The 21,814-nt window shown below is 41.5% G+C and overlaps 1 protein-coding gene across 1 annotated transcript in view; it reads right to left on the bottom strand.

Moving 5' to 3' along the window:
* Positions 1-21,109, bottom strand: part of syt7b (synaptotagmin VIIb) — a gene marked incomplete at both ends in the record, with an annotated part of 49,739 nt that extends 28,630 nt beyond the window's left edge. Inside the window, 2 exons of the mRNA XM_079736493.1 lie at positions 3,341-3,444; positions 21,028-21,109. Coding sequence (XP_079592619.1) covers positions 3,341-3,444; positions 21,028-21,109 — 186 coding nt within the window. The remainder of the gene's footprint in view (positions 1-3,340; positions 3,445-21,027) is intronic.
* Positions 21,110-21,814: the final 705 nt, after the last annotated feature.

The raw sequence follows: 21,814 nt of genomic DNA, 5'->3' as shown, positions 1-21,814 counted from the left end.
ACAATCAGGCTGGTAAGCTTTAGTTTATGACTAAGGTTGGAAGTCTTAAGTCTTGCATCTCCTGTTTTATGTATTTATTTATTTATTCATCACGCAGATGCTCTTATTCCGGGCAAGGTCCCGATCACACCTAACAATTTTATCGCAGCTGGGGCTGTCTTTTTTGTAGTTGTAAACAGCGCTTTGCCCGCCTCTTTTGCATTTCTGAGCATCATTATCAGTGAAATGTAGAGGTTCTATATTTGAAAACGGGCGCTTTGTGTTTTACAGCCTGCAGAAGCTTTGGCTGTTAAAGGCAAGTTAAGCAGGTAAGGAAAGGCATGTTCTTCAGGGGGACAATGAGGTGTGCACATTGGAATATAAAACATTTAGAATTCTAAAGTTTGAGAAGCATTAGATAATGCATAGATAATTCAGGTCTTCTGTTGTTCCTGTGTCGATCCTCTGGCTGGGAATGACAGGAGGATGTAGTACTTGTGTACTCGTGATGCCTTACAGGTGCACAATTTATTAGCTTGAATGCTTTTATAATAGCGCATATTGATCACCACATCATAAATAATAAAAACAGATTTTCAAATCTGAGCAAGGTTACAAGCTCAATTAAACTAAGACTCACGCACATGCACACACACAAAAAGTGCAGCTCATGCATTATTTAAGAGTATCATAAAATCTTCAAGGGAATGGGGAGCGGAAGAGAGAGAGAAGAGAACACACAACATAGGTAGGATGGGAGTGGGACTAACCCACACACACAAACACACACACACGCACATACAGTGACAGAGACAGAGAGACAGAGACATAGGGCGAGACAAAGAGAATGAGAGACAGCGAGAACCAGAGAGAGAGCTAGAGAGGGCGATAGAGGGAGATGGAGAAAGAGAGAGAGGGAAAAGGGGTCAAAGCTACAGAAACGCAAAGGAAGGCAAGAAAGACAGTGAGCTAAAAAAAAAACTGCAATTATGGTGGTGGAGGAGGAGGAGGAGGAGAACGATGGATAAAAAAGCACAAGCGGCAGAAAAGAAGAGCGTTTGACACGGAATCATCCGGATGGGGTTAGTTAAGCTGGTAGCAGAGGTGGTGGGGGGTGGGGGGGGTGTTGTGTATATGCATTAGATAGAGAAAGAAGCCCAGAGAGGGAGGGTGAGAGAGAGGGAGGGAGAGTGTAAGAGAGACACAGAGAGAGAGGGAAGGGGAGAGAGGGTAGCAGAGAGAGATTGGGGTGGGGGGGTTGTGTGACACGGGATGGGCGGCGGAGGTTGTTGTTGTTGAAGAGAAATGGGAGGGTGCGGGATGGAGTAAGCGAACCATGAAATCTACCCCCTCCTCTCCCCCACTCCTCTCCCTTGCTGCATCCTCCAGTGGGCACTTCTAGCTCCCGTTGTCATCAGTACTCACAAATGAGATGCTCAACACCAGCTCCCCTCCACACTCTCCGCTCTCCCTGTCTAGATCCACTCCGCTACCAGCCATGCCCCTCCACCATCTGCTCTCTCTCTCTCTCTCTCTCTCTCTCTCTCTCTCTCTCTCTCTCTCTCTCTCTCTCTCTCTCTCTCTCTCTCTCTCTCTCTCTCTCTCTCTCTCTCTCTCTCTCTCTCTCTCTCTCTCTCTCTCTCTCTCTCTCTCTCTCCCTCCCTCCCTACCCCTCCTACTGTCCACCCACTTCTGCTCCCAACAAAGCTGCCCCATAGTGTGGGGGCTAGCCAGCCTCCAAAACCTGACATCTTCATCTTCTTCACACAGCTCTCTCGGTACGGTCATCTGGCATCTCAGAACATTGGGGTTACTTTGAAGGCAGTGACATTATTGTATTCTTCTCCAACCCCCCTCCGGATCAACTTGAATCGATTCTGCTGGGATCCTTTCCCCAAATGGAAGATGTATTCATTTGTATTCTTATTCCACATATGGCATATGGATTATGATGTATTCTTATAGATTATTTTTCCATATATGGAAGATGGATTATTATGTGTTAAGGATAGACAACAACTTAAAACCACGTATTCAAGCACAATTTTCGTGATGTAGGTTCTAAGTAGGGGAAGGAGAGACTGTTAGGTAGAGAGAGATCAAGAGAAACACCTGCGAGAGGGTGGTGGTGGTGGTGGTGGTGGTGGTGGCGGGAATACATCAGTGGCATTGTGACAAGGACGAGGAGATAAAGTGGGCAGAGGACAAATGCAGACCAGACTGTGGCGTATAATGAGCGTGCGCCAGCCCTAGAATGACATCATCAACACGGGGTAGGACGCAGACGCAGACGTAAGATAGCGGCGGGGCAAACATCGATAAGCCAAGGCTGATAGGCTAATTGATCCATCCAATGAGTACACCGCGAACCGCGCTCCTCTGTCACTTCACAGACACGATGATAAGAGAGCATATTTCATTTCCTGGGCATATTAAGACCGCGTGGGATGATGCTGCGCTGTGCTATGCTTCTCTAGGGAAGATCAAAACGCAAGGCTGTTCCCAACTGTTCCCCCAACTCGACTCGTGCATGACAGACTGCAACCGCTAGCTCAAGCACTGGGTGTGGGACATAGTGAAGGGGACCGTGAGCCAGCCCTAGGATAAAAAAGGGAGAGATTGAGATGGTAGAAAAGAGAGAGAGAGAAAAAATAAACATTACACTTCTCCACAGTACTTGAGGAGAAAGCAAGCCCATCAGAACGTATGGGAATGATTACAGTTGCACAGCCGGGAGGTGGATTCTCATTAGCATTATGATGATCGGTTGATGGGCTGGGGGGCTGGGGGCCTGGAGGCTGGCTAGGAGCAGCATGCCACACACGCACGCCGCCTGACGTGCGTGTGTGGCGCCATGTTTACATAACCTGCTAGTTGTTCGCCCACCAAGGCCATCCATGTACACTATCTTCACATGTTTATCATTCACCCTATATTCATGCACACACCATCACCGCCAGCGCACAAGCCATCACTAAGGCACACATCCAAGGGCATCCAATCCTCGAGCCACCTGACACTGGTAAAATAGCGCATTAGTGGAGAGGAAATCTCTTTCAGCCTCAATATCATGGCATAGCATTTTTCATAATGCGCTAGAGCTATAATTTGAATTTAAATTAATGTTGCCAGCACACATACACACACTCAACCATTAGCCTCTGACATGGCCGACAACTGTATATTAAGAAAACGTCCTCTAATTAGTTTCTCAAGTATGACCTTTATGAGTGTAAATATTATCCATATTTTGCTGTTGCTGCATTTGATTAAGGGTAATCACATATTGTAAAATATAATGTACATACACACACACAAACACATAAACTGCATATACAAGTCAATGCACATTGTTACTCACCAATTTACGTTGACACCAGTTGCAGACACCACATAGAGCTATGAGCCAAACGGCACAGACTGTCAGCGCAATGGACACCAGTAATACACTGAGAGACACTGAGCCTGGAAGAAAGAGAGAGAGAGAGAGAGAGAGAGAGAGAGAGAGAGAGAGAGAGAGAGAGAGAGAGAGACAGAGAGAGAGAGAGAGAGAGAGAGAGAGAGAGAGAGAGAGAGATACATGCACAGAGAGTGTGATTACTGTAAAAAAAATAGCAAAGGGCTGTTAAAATACATTAAAAAAAATACAAGTTAAATTAAATAGAGACATAAAGATGTTTATTTTTGTTGTTTACCGACACAGAACATTAGAATATTCACGGTGTGCTTCATAACCAGCCAAGTACGAGTATTTAGAGTACATGTTGGCAAATAAGTCAGCTGTAACATTAGATTCATCCATTGAGACGGATGTGTCAAATCATGAAGACAGAGTATATCTCTGACAGAGCAGTCAGTCTATCTCTGAAAGAGCATCCAAAGTCTAACTTTGGAAGAGCATTCAGTATCTATATAGAAGTGCATTCAGAATCTATCAATGGAAGAGCATTCAGAGCAAACTTTGAAAGAGCATACAGAGACTTCCTATGGAAGAGCATTCGGAGTTAACCTATGGAAGAGCGTTTAGAGTCTACATGCAAAGGCATTTAAAGTCTATCAAGGGAAGGGCATCCAGAGTCAATTCTGTAAGAGCCTTCAGAAACAATCTATGGAAGAGCATTTAGAGTCTATATATGAAAGAGCATTCAGAGTCTATCTGAAAGAGCATTTAGAGTCTATCTATGAAAGAGCATTCAAAGTCTATCTGGAAGATCATTCAGTGTCTCTCTCTGAAAGAGCATTCAGAGTCCATCTCTGAATGAGCATTTAGAGTCCATCTCTGAAAGAGCATTCAGAGTTAGCATTGAGAGTCTATGAAGAGCATTCACATTATATTTATGGATAGTATGGCAGGACAAGGTGTTAGGTTTTAGGTGTACGTAAATTGGGATTGAATTGGATATTTTGGTATTTGAAGAGAATGAATGAGACTAAGCTACAGCTTAATTAAAAATAAAATAAATTTATGATGTATTAAAAAGATACATCGGGTCAAATAGCACGCACAACCATGAATCCAAGCCCTGTTCCAGAGTAGACCCACACAGTTCCTATTCGACATCAGAAGTATACTTGAAGCTTATAACTGTCCTCCCTCATTTCTCCAGTACATGATATATTTTTGGCCCCCGCATCTCTTGCAAATTATACATTTCAGATGTTTTCCTTAATGAGATCACCTGCCCCCCCACTCCTGTCTTACACCAGACTTCTACATTTACTGAGGGGCCACCAAACAGAGAGAGTGGATTAGTGAAGCCATTATAATCCTCCCTACACAGCCACTGCTTTAGCTCGTCTTTCCACACTATCTTCACACCATGTAAGCTATATTTTAATACTCTCTCTCTTATCATTGCACTGTTTCTCAGGGTTTAAGAAAATGCAACGTAGGCAATAATGTGCAGACTGCTGTACCTGTTAATTAGGGGTAAGTCATGTGAGTTGATACAACAAAAAGTGGATCTGTAATTCAAGTATAGGAATGATAGATAAAATATCCAATTGTGGTCAAGCAAATTCAATAACCTAGATAGCCGTCGCTCAATTTCCCTCCGAGGTTAATTTAGAGTCACGAACCAATACAATACAGCAATCAGTACTGTTGGTGAACAGAGGAGAGCAGGTTGCCCGGCTCAATATGGAAGCCTGTTTCCATGAGCCTCCCGCAAGCACGTCCATTGGACTATTGTTCCAATAGATCCTATCCAATTAGTACTGTGAATACTTCTAATTATTAATGAAGCAGCTTGTATCCCGGAGCCTCATCAAACACACACCCGTTAAAACAATCAGGATGCAAAGCCCTTCAGGGCACCTAGTGAGCGGTGAATGAGTTGTCATAACATTGACATTGCTTTAGAAAACTTTGAGTAAAGGGATAATTGGTTTCCGTCTTAACCAATGCCATCAGGGCAATTTAAGACAAAAGGCATCAGGATGGGCTGCAATTAACGAGCTAAATAACTGAGATCGGCCAAAGTTACAGAGAGTGAGCAATGGATGAATGACTGATTGACTTCATTGACTTCATGCTTGATGAAATAATGTTCTTCATATACACTTACATTGACACTGTGGATTTTTTAATATGTTAACTAATTCAATTCATTTGGGATCTCTGAAGGTAGAACTTCTTTATGCCATATTTCAACAAAATATGCATGCCATAAAGTGGCATGAAAATGCCAATATATATGGAGAAAATCTGATAAAAGTCACAACAAATTCACAAACCCGTCCCAACTGTGTTCCTTTTTGCAATTAGATGTATTTGGCATCTGTTGGATAGAAATTGTCCAGTTGCCTAAAAACAGAACAGTTCATTTGAATTGTTTGTTTACAATATCTTTCATTATTTCGCCACATAAGATGCCATTCCACCTTGGGCAAAGATGACTATCTACATCCATCCAATTTCAATCTCAAGATGCATAGGCTTAGATTTTCAATTGAATTACTGTATGTTCCAGTGTTCAACATAAAAACAACAATGTGTTTAATCGAAAAAAACAAACAAATAGATTTGACTGTTTATTTTGAGGAGTTATTTTGGATATACAACAAAAAAAACTAAGTCTAACTCATTTGGAAAGTGATAACCCTTAATCGTGTGGCCTTCTGAGTTTATTTAACGCATTAAGAATAGTGGCAACCCCACAGTCTCCCATTACTTATGCAGTACTGGGATGATTCCCTTAGGTTATGAAGGGCCTGATGAATGGGAACCACATTGGCTACTTTCCAGAGATGTGGTCCCACTGTGCAGCGCTGGGAGTCCTACTGGGCGACTCCCGTGGCTTCAACCATAAACAAGAGAGTCACACAGCTTGAGGCCATCGCTCAAACCCTCCCTCTCTGCAACACATGGCCTATTTATCAGGTGTTTAGACGCTGGCAATATTGGAGCGTTGGTTTCATATAAAATTGCCTGCAACAGGATGGATGCTATTCCGTTGTAAAAATAAATGTCTGAAGATATGCATCAGTATACACACACCATAGTAGAGCAACCAATGGACCGTGGTCAATTACTATTCTTGTCTTATATCTTCTCGCTAGCAGTTTTTTTGATTGATGCACCGTAATGTTCGCTCATGAGCTAATTGCATAATTTATTACCGAAATGATCGAAACTATTCAATCGAGAAGCTGCCTCATGCTGCCTCATGCTGGCTCTGTCTATATGTCTCCTGAGAGTTCCCAGGTCCAGCCCCTCAGTCACCCGATACGATTCATTCTGCTGCTCCACTGCCCAGCCAATGTACATATGTGACATATTTATCACATGAATTGAATACTAAAGTGTCCAAAATCGATTGTTAGGAGGTAGACGTTAATTATATGATGAAAAAGGGAAATAAACCACAAGCTGAAGGATTGGTTGATGCTGTGGCTACACTGTATGGCAGGATTGAATATTGTAGCATATTAGGGTTAGAATGCACATGATTGTATAACAATGACAAGAACTCATTTTACATAATATGAAGCCACAGGAAGAAATATTTTGTAGAACCGGCAAGAGGACTGCAGCTCCAACTCTTACTGTAATATTCAACAAGATTGTTATGTAACACCTATATTATGTAAGTTTGGAATTTAGGTCAGTATCAGCCTTTTGTACGAGTTAGCAATGAATTGGTAATGACAAATACTAAAAGGACCAATCGCTCATGTCCATGACACCCAAACATTTTGAAGCAATGGGCTTTGCGAGAACCGAACCCTCTGACCCCGTCTTTACAAAATGCTTTCAGGTTTGTTTCATTCTGGGGCAGGGCTGCTGACTCCCATGGACATTTCCCTTCAATCCAGGAGGAGAGGCACGGTGCATCAACGCCTCATCAGAAGGAACCGGCTAACCGTATCAGCCAATAAGAGGCTAAGCATGCAGTAGCATGCGGTCAGCCTTACCTCTATCCCAGACTTTCTAATCTCCCAAAGGAATGCCTGGATTGCATGCTTCAATATGCATATTTTGGCGAGAGCGGGCGGGACTTCTGACGGAGCCGTATGTGTTGGGTATTTGGGTGGTTGGGTGCGTTGAAAAGGTCTGCTACCAAACCACTAGGGTTTCTTGTTTGTTCCGTCATGATATGAGAACATCTAAATCACTTCAATCTGCACCTACAAAGTTGGTACCTGTAGTCCGTCAACAATGTGGAGGACTATCATCCTGGGTCTGTTGAAGCTCACAGGTAGAAATAGAACAGAAAATCCCTCTTTAATTATTAAGGCCCTTTTATATCAATTGAAAAGCTGGAAAGACACATGGGCCAAAGAAAACCGAGCAAATGGGTGATTCAGTAGATTACATGCCCCGATGCATTGAGCTCACTGGCTGTCACACTGATGCTATTTAAGGCAGTTTAAGTGTGATTACTGCAATCTCACAATATTCTCACGCTCACTTTTTATTTAAACTAGATAATTAATTCTACAGCAAATGCAGTGCCATCTGATACCTCATTGTCATCTGACATTGCTCCCTGTTCCCAGCTGTGTCACATCACTGGTGTGTGTGTGTGTGTGTGTTGTACTTGTTGCTTCTGTCTAGTGCTGCTGTATCATAGGGAAATCACTGTGTTACCCCCACAGTTTTCCTCTGCATTATTATCATCATTATCATTATAATATGTATACGATGCACAGATGATGACGACAATGATGAAAATGATGATATCATATACATTATCAGGAATATGGATATATGCATTACATATGCATTTTCAGCACTACAGAAACATGTATTCCACTATGAAACAGCCTGGCTTTATCCGGATTTCCTGCAGTTTGGCCAAAATGTCCAAAAATACATTTTGTGATGACAATATTCTGAGTCCGGAATCCAGGGCACAAGCTTGACATAAAACAGGACCAGAAGTTGGGTGGTCACGTCCTAAATTCACCATGCACAGCAGAACTGACATTTCATCTCACAACACTGTTAGTGGTCTGAAGATGATCTTGTTCATTCTGGGGGACCATGACGTCCCACATCGACGTCCACAGACGCCAGCGCAGGGGCTCCTGCTATCAGTTATTTGACTGGCAGGTGTGTTTATTCAGGCGCGACATCTCAACGCTGCAGAGGCAGTCAAGGCCATTACAGTGTGTTCCAGCAGGAACTGTGATCGGTTGTCTATAATGAGGAGAATCCACAGGTTACCCACAAGAGAGAGAGAGAGGACTCAGAGGACACAAGCTTAAAAATGGGTCTCAAATACGACCAGTGATGGAACAAGGAATGTTAAAGGTATATGTGTTATATATATCCCAACGTTTTTCAGCAATGTTCGAAGCCAGAGAAATCCATCCTTTTTACACTATGTTCTCTTTGTCTATGACAAGGTGGGGTGAGGGACCCTTTTTGCACAACTTAAAATGGGTAAAATCGTATTTCATTGTAAAGCTGAGTGCAATCCATTTCTGCAATCCATCTCTGTCCATCTGTAATCGCACCTACGTTCAAATCTCAACAATGACCCGTGTAGCTCTTCTGGCGCCTACTGTTTTGTGTTTTGTGTTATTATATATGGTCCATGTGTGTTGCACTTACACTGGAGCTCTACTGGCTACACAGTTTTTCACCTGCTAACATAACATTAACTACAGCTGTATGGGTAGTCGACTCATCTAAGTTAGCAATTTAACGTCATGTTACTGGCAGCTATATCATTAGAATGAAAAGACATAACGTGACTAAATGTCAATAAGATGTATGAAATAATATACGTTATTGAACATGATTTCTGCCTGAGTCAACTGCCTGAACAACTCCCGAATTCACACTCTACTTCACAACATCATCAAACTGTATCTTGTTATGGCATTGATGGAGAGACCGCTAGCGGCAGGAATTACATATTATACCTTAAAGCTTGATGCGTTTAACCTCCATAAAAAATGGCACAAAAAATACTGGCTGTAGCGATATTGGCAATATTAATTCATTGTAACTTCTCCATCCACAATCCTGTCTCCTGACCTTGGTCTGAAACATGTGCAGTGCAGTCGATCTACAATCACAACTACATTACATTAAACCATACCAGGGCCTTCTTAGAGATGGGCAAAAACCTTGGTGGAGATGTAGGTGGTGTTTTGTGATTGGTTATCTGGCTCATTTTCCATAATTTAATCGTAGACTTGGGTTACTTCTTTTTTTTTTCTTTTATTGGTGTAGATTAGGCTTTGGAGATGTAAAAAAAAGCACAACGGGCATAAGAGAGCAAGATATTGGAACGAAACTTCCAAAAACACATTCCCTACCTATCTGCTCCTCCCGCATTACGTTTCTCCACCAATGAGAAGTGTTGCAATTCACACAACCGGTATTTACAGGCGAGATGGATTCCTCGAACCAATCAGGGAAGAAATGCCCTTACTGGTCAGAAATAGGCTGAAAGTGGGTCCTGACCTAAAGTGTTATCATGTTCCACCGCAAGATAATTTCTGTTGAGCTGTGTAAGCATGTTTACATTTCCTTTCACAACACTGGAGCGCAAATAATTAGACTAAGCAATATCCAATATCCAATATGGCAGGCAACATTAGTTAAATTGGCCCAGAACAAATGGCCAAGAGTTATTCTTGACCTTGACTAAATGCCGATAGCCCAGGCTTGTAAAGCAAGGCTGTACATCACCTGACTATATGATGGGGTACATCTAAAATTTTACCTTATTGGACAATTCAATTTCTGGGTTTGTTCTCTATTAGTAGGGCAGTTGCTGGCTGGGTATGGAGAGAGACAAAGTGATCCCTCATACCTGTAAGAGATGAGCAATTTAATTGCTCATAAAATAAATATAAAAAATCGGTCTCGCTGCCCATGATTTAATTTAACTAAAGGTAACCTTCTGTACCATTTTTTGCATTTTTCTATTGCAACAACTAAAGAAACTGAGCCTTGAAGTTAAGAAATTACCCTTTACAGAGCACCTTGCAGGTTGGCATGACCTGCTCATTTAATTGCATGTAGAAAATGGATTGTAAGAAATATATATATATATATATATATATATATATATATATATAATTATTTTTTTATGGGTTAGGGTTAGTGTTAGGGTTATGTGTGCAAAATGCTAGGGATTAGGGTTAGGGTTAACACTAACCCTTACCCTAACCCTTATCCCTAGAATTTTGCACACATAACCCTAACCCTAACCCTAACCCATACAAAAATATATATATATATACTTGTTACAATCCATTTTCTACATGCAATTAATGAGCAGATGATGCCAACCTGCAAGGTGCTCTGTAAAGGGTAATTTCTTAACTTCAAGGCAGTTTCTTTGGTTGCTAACCCTAACCCTAACCCTTATTTTTTTTACTGAACTATGAGGTAAGGCAGGCGCCAGAGCTAGAGTGGAAGGATAGTAGAACCCCAACTGGTTCCTATAGCTGCAATCCTCGGATTTAAAATTGTAATTATTATAACAAAATGCTATGGCTGTGGAAGGAGTGACACACTCGCCATTGCAGTTCTACTAGCCACCCACTCTACCCTTTGTCTTAACACGAGAAACAGCATGTTTCATTACAAAAACGAGACAAGCTGTCTAAGTATAAAAAATAACTGTTTTAATGAGTTGCTACACAGCCTACCCCACATTTATTAACCGAGGGTGCCAACCTGCAAGTTGCTTTTTTTATTCTGCACAATACTACAATAATAAAGTATTTAAAAAGGTATAAACTGTCTCAGTCAAGTTTTGTTTTTATCTCAAGTACGCCTATTTATCCATATAGCATACTTGGTACGTTGTTTTTTGTTGCAAATCCCCCACACACACACACTCCCACACGCATATGGTTTTTGTACCTCTGCTCTCCAATGCAGCTGTAGTACACCTAAAGAGCTGCAGTGCACTGTTGAACACACAAAAACATACATTCACGTTTGCTGAGTGCATGGCGGCTGGGGCCTGTAGGCACACAGTTGCCATGCGTGATTCATCAGCGGTCACTTCCACATCTGTTTCTCTCTTCAGAAAGCATGCACTCGATGCGCAAGGCATCCCCATCGTCAGGGACACAAGCAGTGCGATGTCTGAAGCAGCGTAGAAGGCTTTCTGTAGCAGTCAGACGTCGTCTCTGGCCGTAACGGAGACCATCGCGTGGTCTACCACATGCAGGACTATTCAGCAAGCAGATGGGCCTACTATAAGATGCTAATGCCTACGTGAGCCCAATCTTACCATGCTCCCAATTCATACTCTCATTTATTCAATGTAAGAAAGAAAAGCTATATTTAGATGGATCATGTTATTTATCTTAGTCGTGTTATTTGTTATTTCATCTTTAGTTTATTTGTTTGTTTCCCAGCTAAATGAAAAGCTAGCAAATATGTTAGACTCATGGGATAATGCACAAAGAAAATGTTTGGTTAGTAGTAATACATTGCGAGAACTGGGCAAGAAAATGTATTTTAACTTTATTCCATCCTTTACCAAAGGATGCAACTTTCCACCTTAAAGTAGTAAACTCTAAGCTCTTCCATATTCCATTTGATGGCACCTATAGAGAAAAAAATGTCTGCCACTTCCCGCACAAGTGAGTTGAAGAGTTAGTCTGTTGCTTCACTAACTGTGCGGCGCTTGTGATTTGAATGCATGGTGAGAATAGCGCCATGTTTGAAACATTAATAATAATGCACATGCAAGGGCATGAGCTGGCCATAGGCTCCATCACCATTATGTTACCTGAATAGCCAATAGATAGTGATCTAACTGACAAGAACATCTTTAAATTGTAAAGACTTTCTTTAAATATGCCACAACAAATATGGAAAAGAAAATGCATGTGTTTAAGGATGTGTGCATAATTGCTCTTCTAAAACAGCTTAAACCAATCTGTTGTATTTAAAAATATCAACATAGCAAGGATAAAACCCACTTACCCACTTAACCTTGGATAGATGGATGTAGATGTCTAACCAAAGTGTGTCTGAAAATAGTCTGTTTTTTAGAGCATGTTGTTGCGTTGCATGTTTTCCGTGAAGCCGAGGTCAAGTTTCCACTTTATGGACAATAATGATATACCTATCTGTAGATCGATGCAGGATAAAACTCTGTGTGAATCCCAACATCCTTTATTTTTCTCTCGGCAGTAAATCCTCACCATTGCTGATCTTCCTGACCCCAATACACAATGTGTTGCCTTATTTTTGTGTTTTTTTAAGCGTGCATAAGTATCGTTTCAAAAGCACACATCCTAGCCCGTGCCCCGGAGCAATGTGACTGACAAGTCCTCCCGTTTGTTTGTTGGTCTGGTTATACAAACATAACACAACAGCAGGAAAATAATCACGTTGTGTCAACCAGTCAGAGACTCTCAAACAGAAGTGAGCTCAATGTTGTGCAAACACGCACTGCGTCACAGACCCAACTCGGTGGCAAACCTGTGGGCACATATGCTATGTATGAATCGATGAGGTACACATTCTATTTGCTACATCACGTTGTGAATGAGTCAATAGACACAGCTGTTTTCCCAAACTGAACATTTCGGGAAGGGGCCCGATGATAGTACTGCAAGTACTAGATGGTCTGAGTTCTCACCGCCTACCGCATTTCTGGGTATCGCTAAATGCAAGTTAGTTGTTTGAACGGTGGCGGGTACACCCGCTAACAGACCTACACCCCTTACATTTGAAAGGAAATGATGCCTTACCGGAAATTATGTTCTCTCTCTCTGTTGTCCTCCGTAGTGAGACAACCTGAATATATCGACAATCACTTTGTCACACTGAGAGATTTAAAATATAGATTCACAAGAAGCGTTACTAATTCAATTTTTTTTCATTGAACGTGTGCTAAATCCGCAAAATTGGTGAAATTAAGGATTAACAGCGACATTGTTCAAATATTTGTATCCCACGACAAGAAAGACGTGTCGGTACGACAGTGTTTACAACACACAGAACTTCTGCATGTCACCACCTGAATATGAAGGGCCCCCATAAAGACTTTTGATTGGTTCGGCATGTCAGGTCTTATTTTTTACCTCTTTTAATATTTACACCCAGTTTCAGCGAAGGCTTAGAAACCTAGTTGTCCATGTTGTCAACACCATTCAGTGTAGGAAAAGGTTTGGTTAACTCGCCAAAAGTGAACAGAAATCGGAGGTGGGTTGTGTATAGTGCTTGATGATGTCATCATATTAGAGTGTCTTTTATGATGTCATTACAGCAGTGAGAACTGAGAACAGTGTTACTTCGCTGCACAGTGATGGACTGCTAGGCTGAATGACTGTGACACTAGAGTCCATTAAATCTAACATCTGACCCCCCCGTCAGGCACACCTCCTTCAGCCCGTTTGACCAGACACACAAACACCACACACACGTACACACACACAAACCGTCTCTGTTGGGAGGAGGGGGGATGGGGGCCCTATGGTCCTATTGCCCTCTCGCCCCACACTCCCCCGGCATCATGCATGGCTTCATTTGTTGTGTTGCCTATGATGTATGAAAAGTGCTCACACATACACACACACACACACACACACACACAGAACCACACACACACAGACACACACACAGAATACCTAAATGTGTGTTCATTTGGACGTCTGGTTGTTTGGTTATTCGTTTCAGTCAACAAGCATTTTGTTTGTTTGGGACTTATCGGTTGAACTATGAACAGACAAATCCTTTGCCACTTACAAAGGCTAAATTGGCTAGTGCTTCTGTCCCAGGAGAGCAAAAAGTTATCGAAGGCAATGAAAATACATAAAGACTGAAAGAAATAGCTTTGAGTGTGCGTTTGCATTGACAGGGCAGTGTCTGTTGCAAGCAGATATGTGCATCAGAGGCAAGTGAAAGTGTAATGTGCAGAGGTCTGTGTATGTGTGTGTGTGTTTCTTCATGTATGTGTGTGAGCGTGTGTCTTCATGCGTTTGGTTGCCTCTGTTTGCATGCATGTTGCGCGGAGCCGTGTGTGGGCGAAGGGGCCTGAGGCTCACGAAGTGGTTGGTCACTCTGAGTCTCGTCTTGTTCCTAGGTTAAATGAAGAGAAGTACTGCCATCCCCTATTCGTCTGGGTACCAGTTAATGATCCATAAAAGATCAAGCAGAAAATATACCTTTTAAGGAAATGATTAGAGGAGCTCCCTAGTTAAGAAGCACATGTCAATTCTAAAAGGTGAAAGCAGCGCTGACATATAGAAATGAGCCCTCGATGGCTTCATAATGACAACGCACGCGTACAGCCATGAACAAACGTACACACACATATGCACACACGCACATACATACACACACATGTGTATGTGCATGTGTATGACTTTGTCATTATGAATCCATCGATGGACGTCTGGTTGTCTGGTTTATTCGTCTCTGTCGGGGGAGTCAGATGTTAAATTGAATGGATATATATATATATATACATACATATATATATATATATACAATATACATACTGTACATAAATACATAAAAACATATACCTATGGGGAAATATACATTAATATATCTACACATACATTCATACATACATATATATTCATATATATACTAAATTGTGGCTATAAATGGCTCCTACAATATTAGAGACTTTTGGAATAGATGATGCAATGATTTCCATATTTATCTTCATACATGTTATTAAGATAATTGCATACAGTTGTAATTTTGTAATTACATACCAGTCGCTGGTTTGTCACTTGAACAAAAGCAGCGAGTTACTTGGACAACATAATTTGACAAGTTGGATCCATGTTGAAGTAACAGGGATGAAGGGAGCCTAGGTGGTGGGCGTCCGTGCTATTTCAGACCACCGGGTGATTCTGACAAGAGGTGTGTACCGGTAAAGGATGTGCCAATAAATAAAGATGAACATGAAAGGTTTGAACCATTGAAAGGTTTGAACTCAAAGCATTACTAACTACACAATGAATTATTAGGAGGAGGTTGTGTTCGGAAGGTCACTTTACATTTTTTGGTTGAAATACTTTTTTTATTTGGATTTTGTTTGAGCTGATGCTTGGATGACAGAGGAAACCTCCTATAATGTCTACTATCAAACAGCCAAATAAACTATTATCTGTTCTGAGACAGCCATGCATTGGTTGAATATGAATACCTGCCTTCCTGCCCTCCAGATTAGGCAAGACATGGGTCGACACCAATGAGTGGTCTCTCAACACTGGTGGTCTCAGCTTTGAAATGTAATACTATCATGTTTACATCCTTTTGATCCTTTCCAGTGTTGTTATCGGCAAATGATGCTTAATACCTGGCATTGCAATGCACCCCGGCATTGGTTGTAATTGAAGTTCATCATAAATGTATAGATTAATGTTGTCCATCCTAGCATCCAATATGTACTAATGATTCCAGTCACACACAATTAAACACACACATACACTCACACACAGTTTAGACCATCACAATGGTTCAACAAAGTGTGAAGTGGAGAGGAGAACTAGCATTCTCTGAACTGATTGCACTGCCGCTGAACACCATGCCTCACACAACTGTCAAATCGTAAAATATGCACTTTAATCTTCTGCAAAGAGCAAGATTATTTATTTATGCCATGTATATTACTTTTATTGGTTCAAAGGAAATAACTAGCTTCTTACTGGGTTACAAAACAATACGTATGATGATAGATCTCGACTGGTTTGCAGGCAGTAATGTACTGAATATTTGTACACAAACAAACGTGGACCACGGTTGTTTTGTTAGACACTAGGGCTGGGCCATTAATCGAATTTCGATCTTGATTTCGATTTTAGCGTCAGAACAGCTGGATACATATCGGTACATTATTTTAGATTTGAACATTTTCTTTTTGACCATTTTGTGTATTTTTTAAAGACGCAATTTCAAAGATCTCAGTTACAAAGTGTTTTTGGGAGAGACATGCTGAATAAATACATCCTGTTTTCAAACTCAAAAAATAATCATTTGAATAATCGTGATACTAATCGTTAATATTGACCAAAATAATTGTGATGATTTTTTCCATAATCAAGCAGCCTTAATAGACACCCTTTAGAGAGTTATCTTTCTAGGGCAAGTCATTAAAGATGTACATCAACGTCGTCATGCTGTATGCTCAACCCACCTCCCTTGATGTTTAAAACATTTAGAATTAGAGGATAGTCTTGGATTAGGTGGACATATCTTGTGCATGAGGAAATGTCTTCATCTCTATGCATCTGCATGCCCCGCAGGGTCTATATAATTACTCAGACATGCAAGGTGACTCATCACAACTGTCCGGGGAGATTTTAACATGGGCCAGAGGGCACAGAGAGATGGGGACAGATACAACACAACAAACAGAACCCATTGGAGTCAAGAAATACAAAAGTTGAGGTAGAGTATGAGTTTGCGAAATACTTCTGCAGTCCTTCAAAACTTTGTACGTTAAAAACCCCAGATGTAAATTACGTATAATATAATAAATTAATTATAGTTATATTGATATTTGAAATCCATATTTTTTTTTTGAGTTGGCGTTTGTATCATGTTGCCGCGTGTGAAGATTTATTTTATTTGCATATTTCTGGCAGGATGACAAAAAGCCATTTGGCCTATGTCAAGATGGATTTGTCTTTGTGTATAATTACAAAATGGGAGAAACATGAGGTCAGAAATAAAAGAAAAATAGAGACAATCTAACATAAAAAATATAATAATAATGAAGGTGTCATAGAGACATGTTTTCCGCATTACCATAGTAACCCTCTTTCCTAGACAGTAATCAAAACAACTCTTCCCAAGGTACTTTCTCATCATGAAATGTTTCTATATTAATGCATCCCCAAAGTTATAATGACCCCATCACCAGCACTCCTGATGTGATGTTTCTACAATACTAGGCTTCCAAAAAAACAGATGACCCACATGAAGATAACTCCTAAGTCCTAAGAACTAAGTGTGGATGGATGATGCAAGCGGTTGCAATGCATGTTGGTGTGAAGGCTTTGTAGCGCACCACTGCAGAAATATCCAACCCAAGTGAGATGGAGTGCAGATGCAGTGCTCAGTGTTTGTTCTATTGATATACTGTGTGTACATAAGATACGCTTACCGTGATTAAGACGACCACATTGACATTGAAACAGACCTTAAATCAAAGTTCTCATGTAGAAATCTATACTTAGTTTCATGCAGATTTCTTCTATTTTTTTAAAATATTTCCTAATTTCACCAATCTTTAAAAAAGATAATGTGGAACAGATTCTCATCTACAAAAATGTCCTGGCCATGATGCCAAACACAGCAAAACAGAAATATCGAGTTATACTAAAGAATTAGACAAACAGGGATTTAAGATACAATACAGACAATTTTGAAGCCTACGAAGTGAAGCCAGGAACAGGAGCCCTACATATCCTGGTCGTGAGGGGTGGTTGAAAGCAAAGAGTCTGCAACAGCCACTGACTCACTCTACTCTGTCTATATAGCTCTCTTCTGTACTCTGATTCCATCCTCTTCTTCACAGCGGCCTCTTTCTCCCATACAACAATGACCCCTTACACCCACACAAACACATCCATTTCTCTGTTGACACACAAATATCCCACAGTCACATTCACACATACAGATTCATGTGGCCTTAGTATCCTGATGATGCCTAATGTGTATGTTTGTTAAGCCAACTTCCTCTCTGTATTATTCTTGGCAAAAGTGCTGCACTGCTGGACTTTGAACTCACTTTGTAATGTTTTGAACTTGCAGAGAGAGATTTGAACTGTACTCAAGCCCTTCCCATATCAACGGAGCAAGTAGACAATACATTTTGGATCCTTCAGTACCAGAGTGACTCACAGTTGAAACTAGGGCTGTACCCTAAAAGCTGACTAAGTTGATCCGTCATTCGCAGAATAGCTGTAAAATGGATAATCTGCATTATAATAACCTAATTTTACAGGATATAGTGACTTAATATACAGGATTTCAAGTTGGAAAGATATTGGATATTCAAGCTCCATAATAAAGTGATCTTAAGGCTTAAGCAGGGAACGAATGGAACAATCCACAGTGGGTTAGCGGTTTTAACTGAAAAGCCGAAAAATTGTGTTAATGCAGGGAAAAAAGGGAGGTCAGGGGATCAGTTAGCACCGCTACACCCAAGGTGACTTGTAGTTTGTCTTTCGTTGCCCTGTATTATCGATTGAATTGGCAAATTGGAGTCGACATGAACCTTCTGAATCGGGTACAGCCCTTGTTGAAACCACTAGAGGAGAACATCACCATCATCCCCAGTGGTCCCTTTGGAGACGCATGCTGCCATGATGTCACATCTGATCCCTGTGTTTTTAGTAGATAAACCCTAATAATAATTAATTTAGCTGGCTATGTAACAGACCGTCATGAAAGAGCCATTATTATGGACATACTATTTTCACAGTAAGGGACGTAAGAGCTCAAAGACTCAGTGCAAGGTGCACAATAGTATGATGTTATTCTTCTGACGTTGAGGATGCAGATAGAACAGTAGTGAAACAATGATGAGCAGTCGTATAAGGAGTGTGGTACATAACAAGACAAAACGTAGAGATTGGGAACATTGCTGTGGTTCCTGGTACGGTTCATTACAGCTAAATAAGCATCCATGGCCAGCCATTTATTTATAGTCTGCTCTGATCATTTCCCCCTACCCTGTTTTATCACCCCTGTATACACATTGAATTGGTCACTGCCCATTGGCAAATGGTCCCTTGCTCATGGTGCTGTGCAGTTAAAGACGTGCCTTACAGGCTTCCTTTCAGCCTGGGTGTCAACCGAGGAAGTGACCAGCCACACATCAGTTAGCCGGTCCAACATGAACACAGACGAATGCAGTGCACAAGGTTAAAAAGTCCACCACTACTACTACAACTTCATAGATACTAGTATTCTTGGTCCAGCAGAATGTCTTCCAAGTATAATATGAGACAACAGAGGCAAGCCGTGAAGTTGAACCAGCAGTGCTAGGGGTCAGATCATGAGCCTGGACATGGAGTCGAGCCAGAGAAGACCTGCTGTGTACAAGTCGAAGGCCTTCTTGTCAGGGTCAATTTGTAAATCTTGGCAGGGGACCTAACTCCCCTGGCAGAGAGTCATATAGGTGTCATGATGGTCAGTTTATTTTAATATCCATTTTGGCCAACTTTCGTGCATATCCGTCCCATGTTACGCTTCTCTCGCTATCAGCCCGTGTCCACTGCCACCAGATCTTCCATTGCAGTCACCCTATCTGACCACTCATGTGACATGCTAGAGTCTTGCCAAAATCCCATACGTTGTTCATTTCAGAGTGCTAAAGGTGTGTCTGGCGCTAATCCTCCAGCTGCTGACTTATTGAGCGGAACCCTATGACCTTTTCTAGACATAGGGAACCATATTCAGAAAGGAACCATGAGGCAAGGAGTTCGGTCTCTTTATCCAAATAACCAAATTCTTGGGTCATACCACGGCCACGGCCACACTAGTGTGTGTCTCTGACGGCTGCTCCATGCAGTATCACAGTCAGATCTGGAGCCCAGAGCCACAACAGTCTGGGACAAAAGTCTCTAATGAGATAGACATAAGTATGAGATAAAGGTACTGGATTGTAGATGATATATTTATAACCTTATATTTGCACTGACATTAATGTGGTACAGGTTTGATTGAGAGACACATCCTGTACTAAGTGCATATTCCACTGAGGACCAAGTGACCTCTGCAAGCAGAGGTCACTGCATGATGATGCGCTTTCAGCTTGATCTGTCTGACTGTCCCAGAGTTTACAGAACATTTCAGATTTGGGTTTGTATCCCCCGCCAATGGTACTAGGGAATATACCACATGGGCACTTAATGGTTCAACTAAATTATTCAGAGCAAAAACGTATAAATAAATACTGGCAGCTCCTGAGCCCAGCTGTCTTCTTCTGTGTTCTCTGTAACTCCATGTTACCATCCATACATTGATACCAGTAACAATGACGACCACCAAACCTACCTCCTCATATTTAAATCATAACCCATTGTATCCAATTTTATGCTGTGAACTTTTATACACTGCAACCCTCCTCTCTGTACTCTATAGCCAGGCTGACCCAACTTTGCTTCATAGACACACACACACACACACACACACACACACACACACACACACACACACACACACACACACACACACACACACACACACACACACAAAGACACTCTTCCCCTCTCTTATTCTTGTTCAATGTATTCTATACATTTAGTATTCACATTTCTAATAGATTAGGCACAACCTCAAGTGATATCATCCATCCAAATGAAACGCTCTGGGTTGGATTCCCCTCGGGTGTCATAGCTTTGAAGATATCCTTGAGCAACATCCTTCACCACGGCCTGCTACGAGGATGCAGCGTAAGTTAGTGGGGTCTGCAGTCTTACGGCTGCAAAATGGAGTACTTGAGGCGTAAGTTCGGGAGGGAGAACACAACTGGTGCTCCACCTACCTACCAATAACCACTTGTAAACAAACTCCTCTTTTCTACCTGTCTCTCCTAGCAGTCTTCCCACACACCCAATACCTCCCTGTCTCTGGTCTCTAACTCTCCAGGTCCAGAAGGGGGATCCATACATCTAGCACAGATGGCGAGATGTACAGCCAGAGCTCCAAGTCAGAGTTCTCCATTTCTCAACTGCTTACAACTTCCTTCTTATCAATAAACTAAAACTAAACTGCGTAACGTTGTAGGCATGACCTGTACTTGGGAAATGGACGTTATGTTGCATTAGAGTGGTAATCTTGAAGAAGAAGGCACCTATGGCGGAAAATAAAACATTAAGCCGCTACACACACAAGTGAGTTGAAGTGCGAGTCTGTCGCGGTAGCTCCGCCATATGGTATCTGGTGGAATAACCATTGCCGGGGCCCAGGCGATGGAAAACACATCACTAACTGTGTGCTTGTGATTGAATGCATGCCCGGAATATCGCCAACAACACCCAGTTCATAGTAATCCTAATACTGCATATGCATGGGCTTTTATCAGTGGGCCATAGGCTAAATCACCATTGTGTTTCCTCATTCGGTGATAGATAGTGACTTCACCGACATTTATATAAAGTAAAATCTTTGGAGGTCTCTGAGATTTACACTTTAAACAATGGTTAAAAATATAGAGTGTGCCTAGCAAGTGGTGATTCACATTTGTTTGGTGACAAAGAAAAATTAGTACAGTTCCACACATCGTTGCAAGGCATGCACACATGCATTAGCAAAAGCACGAAAGATGAAAGATGAAGGATCCATAATGATGAATGGAGGCATCCTAAAAGCCCTACCCACTTGAAAAATGGATAAGAGTCAGACTAACAATGAGCAATATCATAATAT

Source organism: Pollachius pollachius (assembly GCF_949987615.1).
Source record: "Pollachius pollachius genome assembly, chromosome: 5".
Lineage (NCBI taxonomy): Eukaryota > Metazoa > Chordata > Actinopteri > Gadiformes > Gadidae > Pollachius > Pollachius pollachius.
Note: the sequence above shows the minus strand (reverse complement) of the source record. Positions and strands in the feature narration are given on the sequence as shown.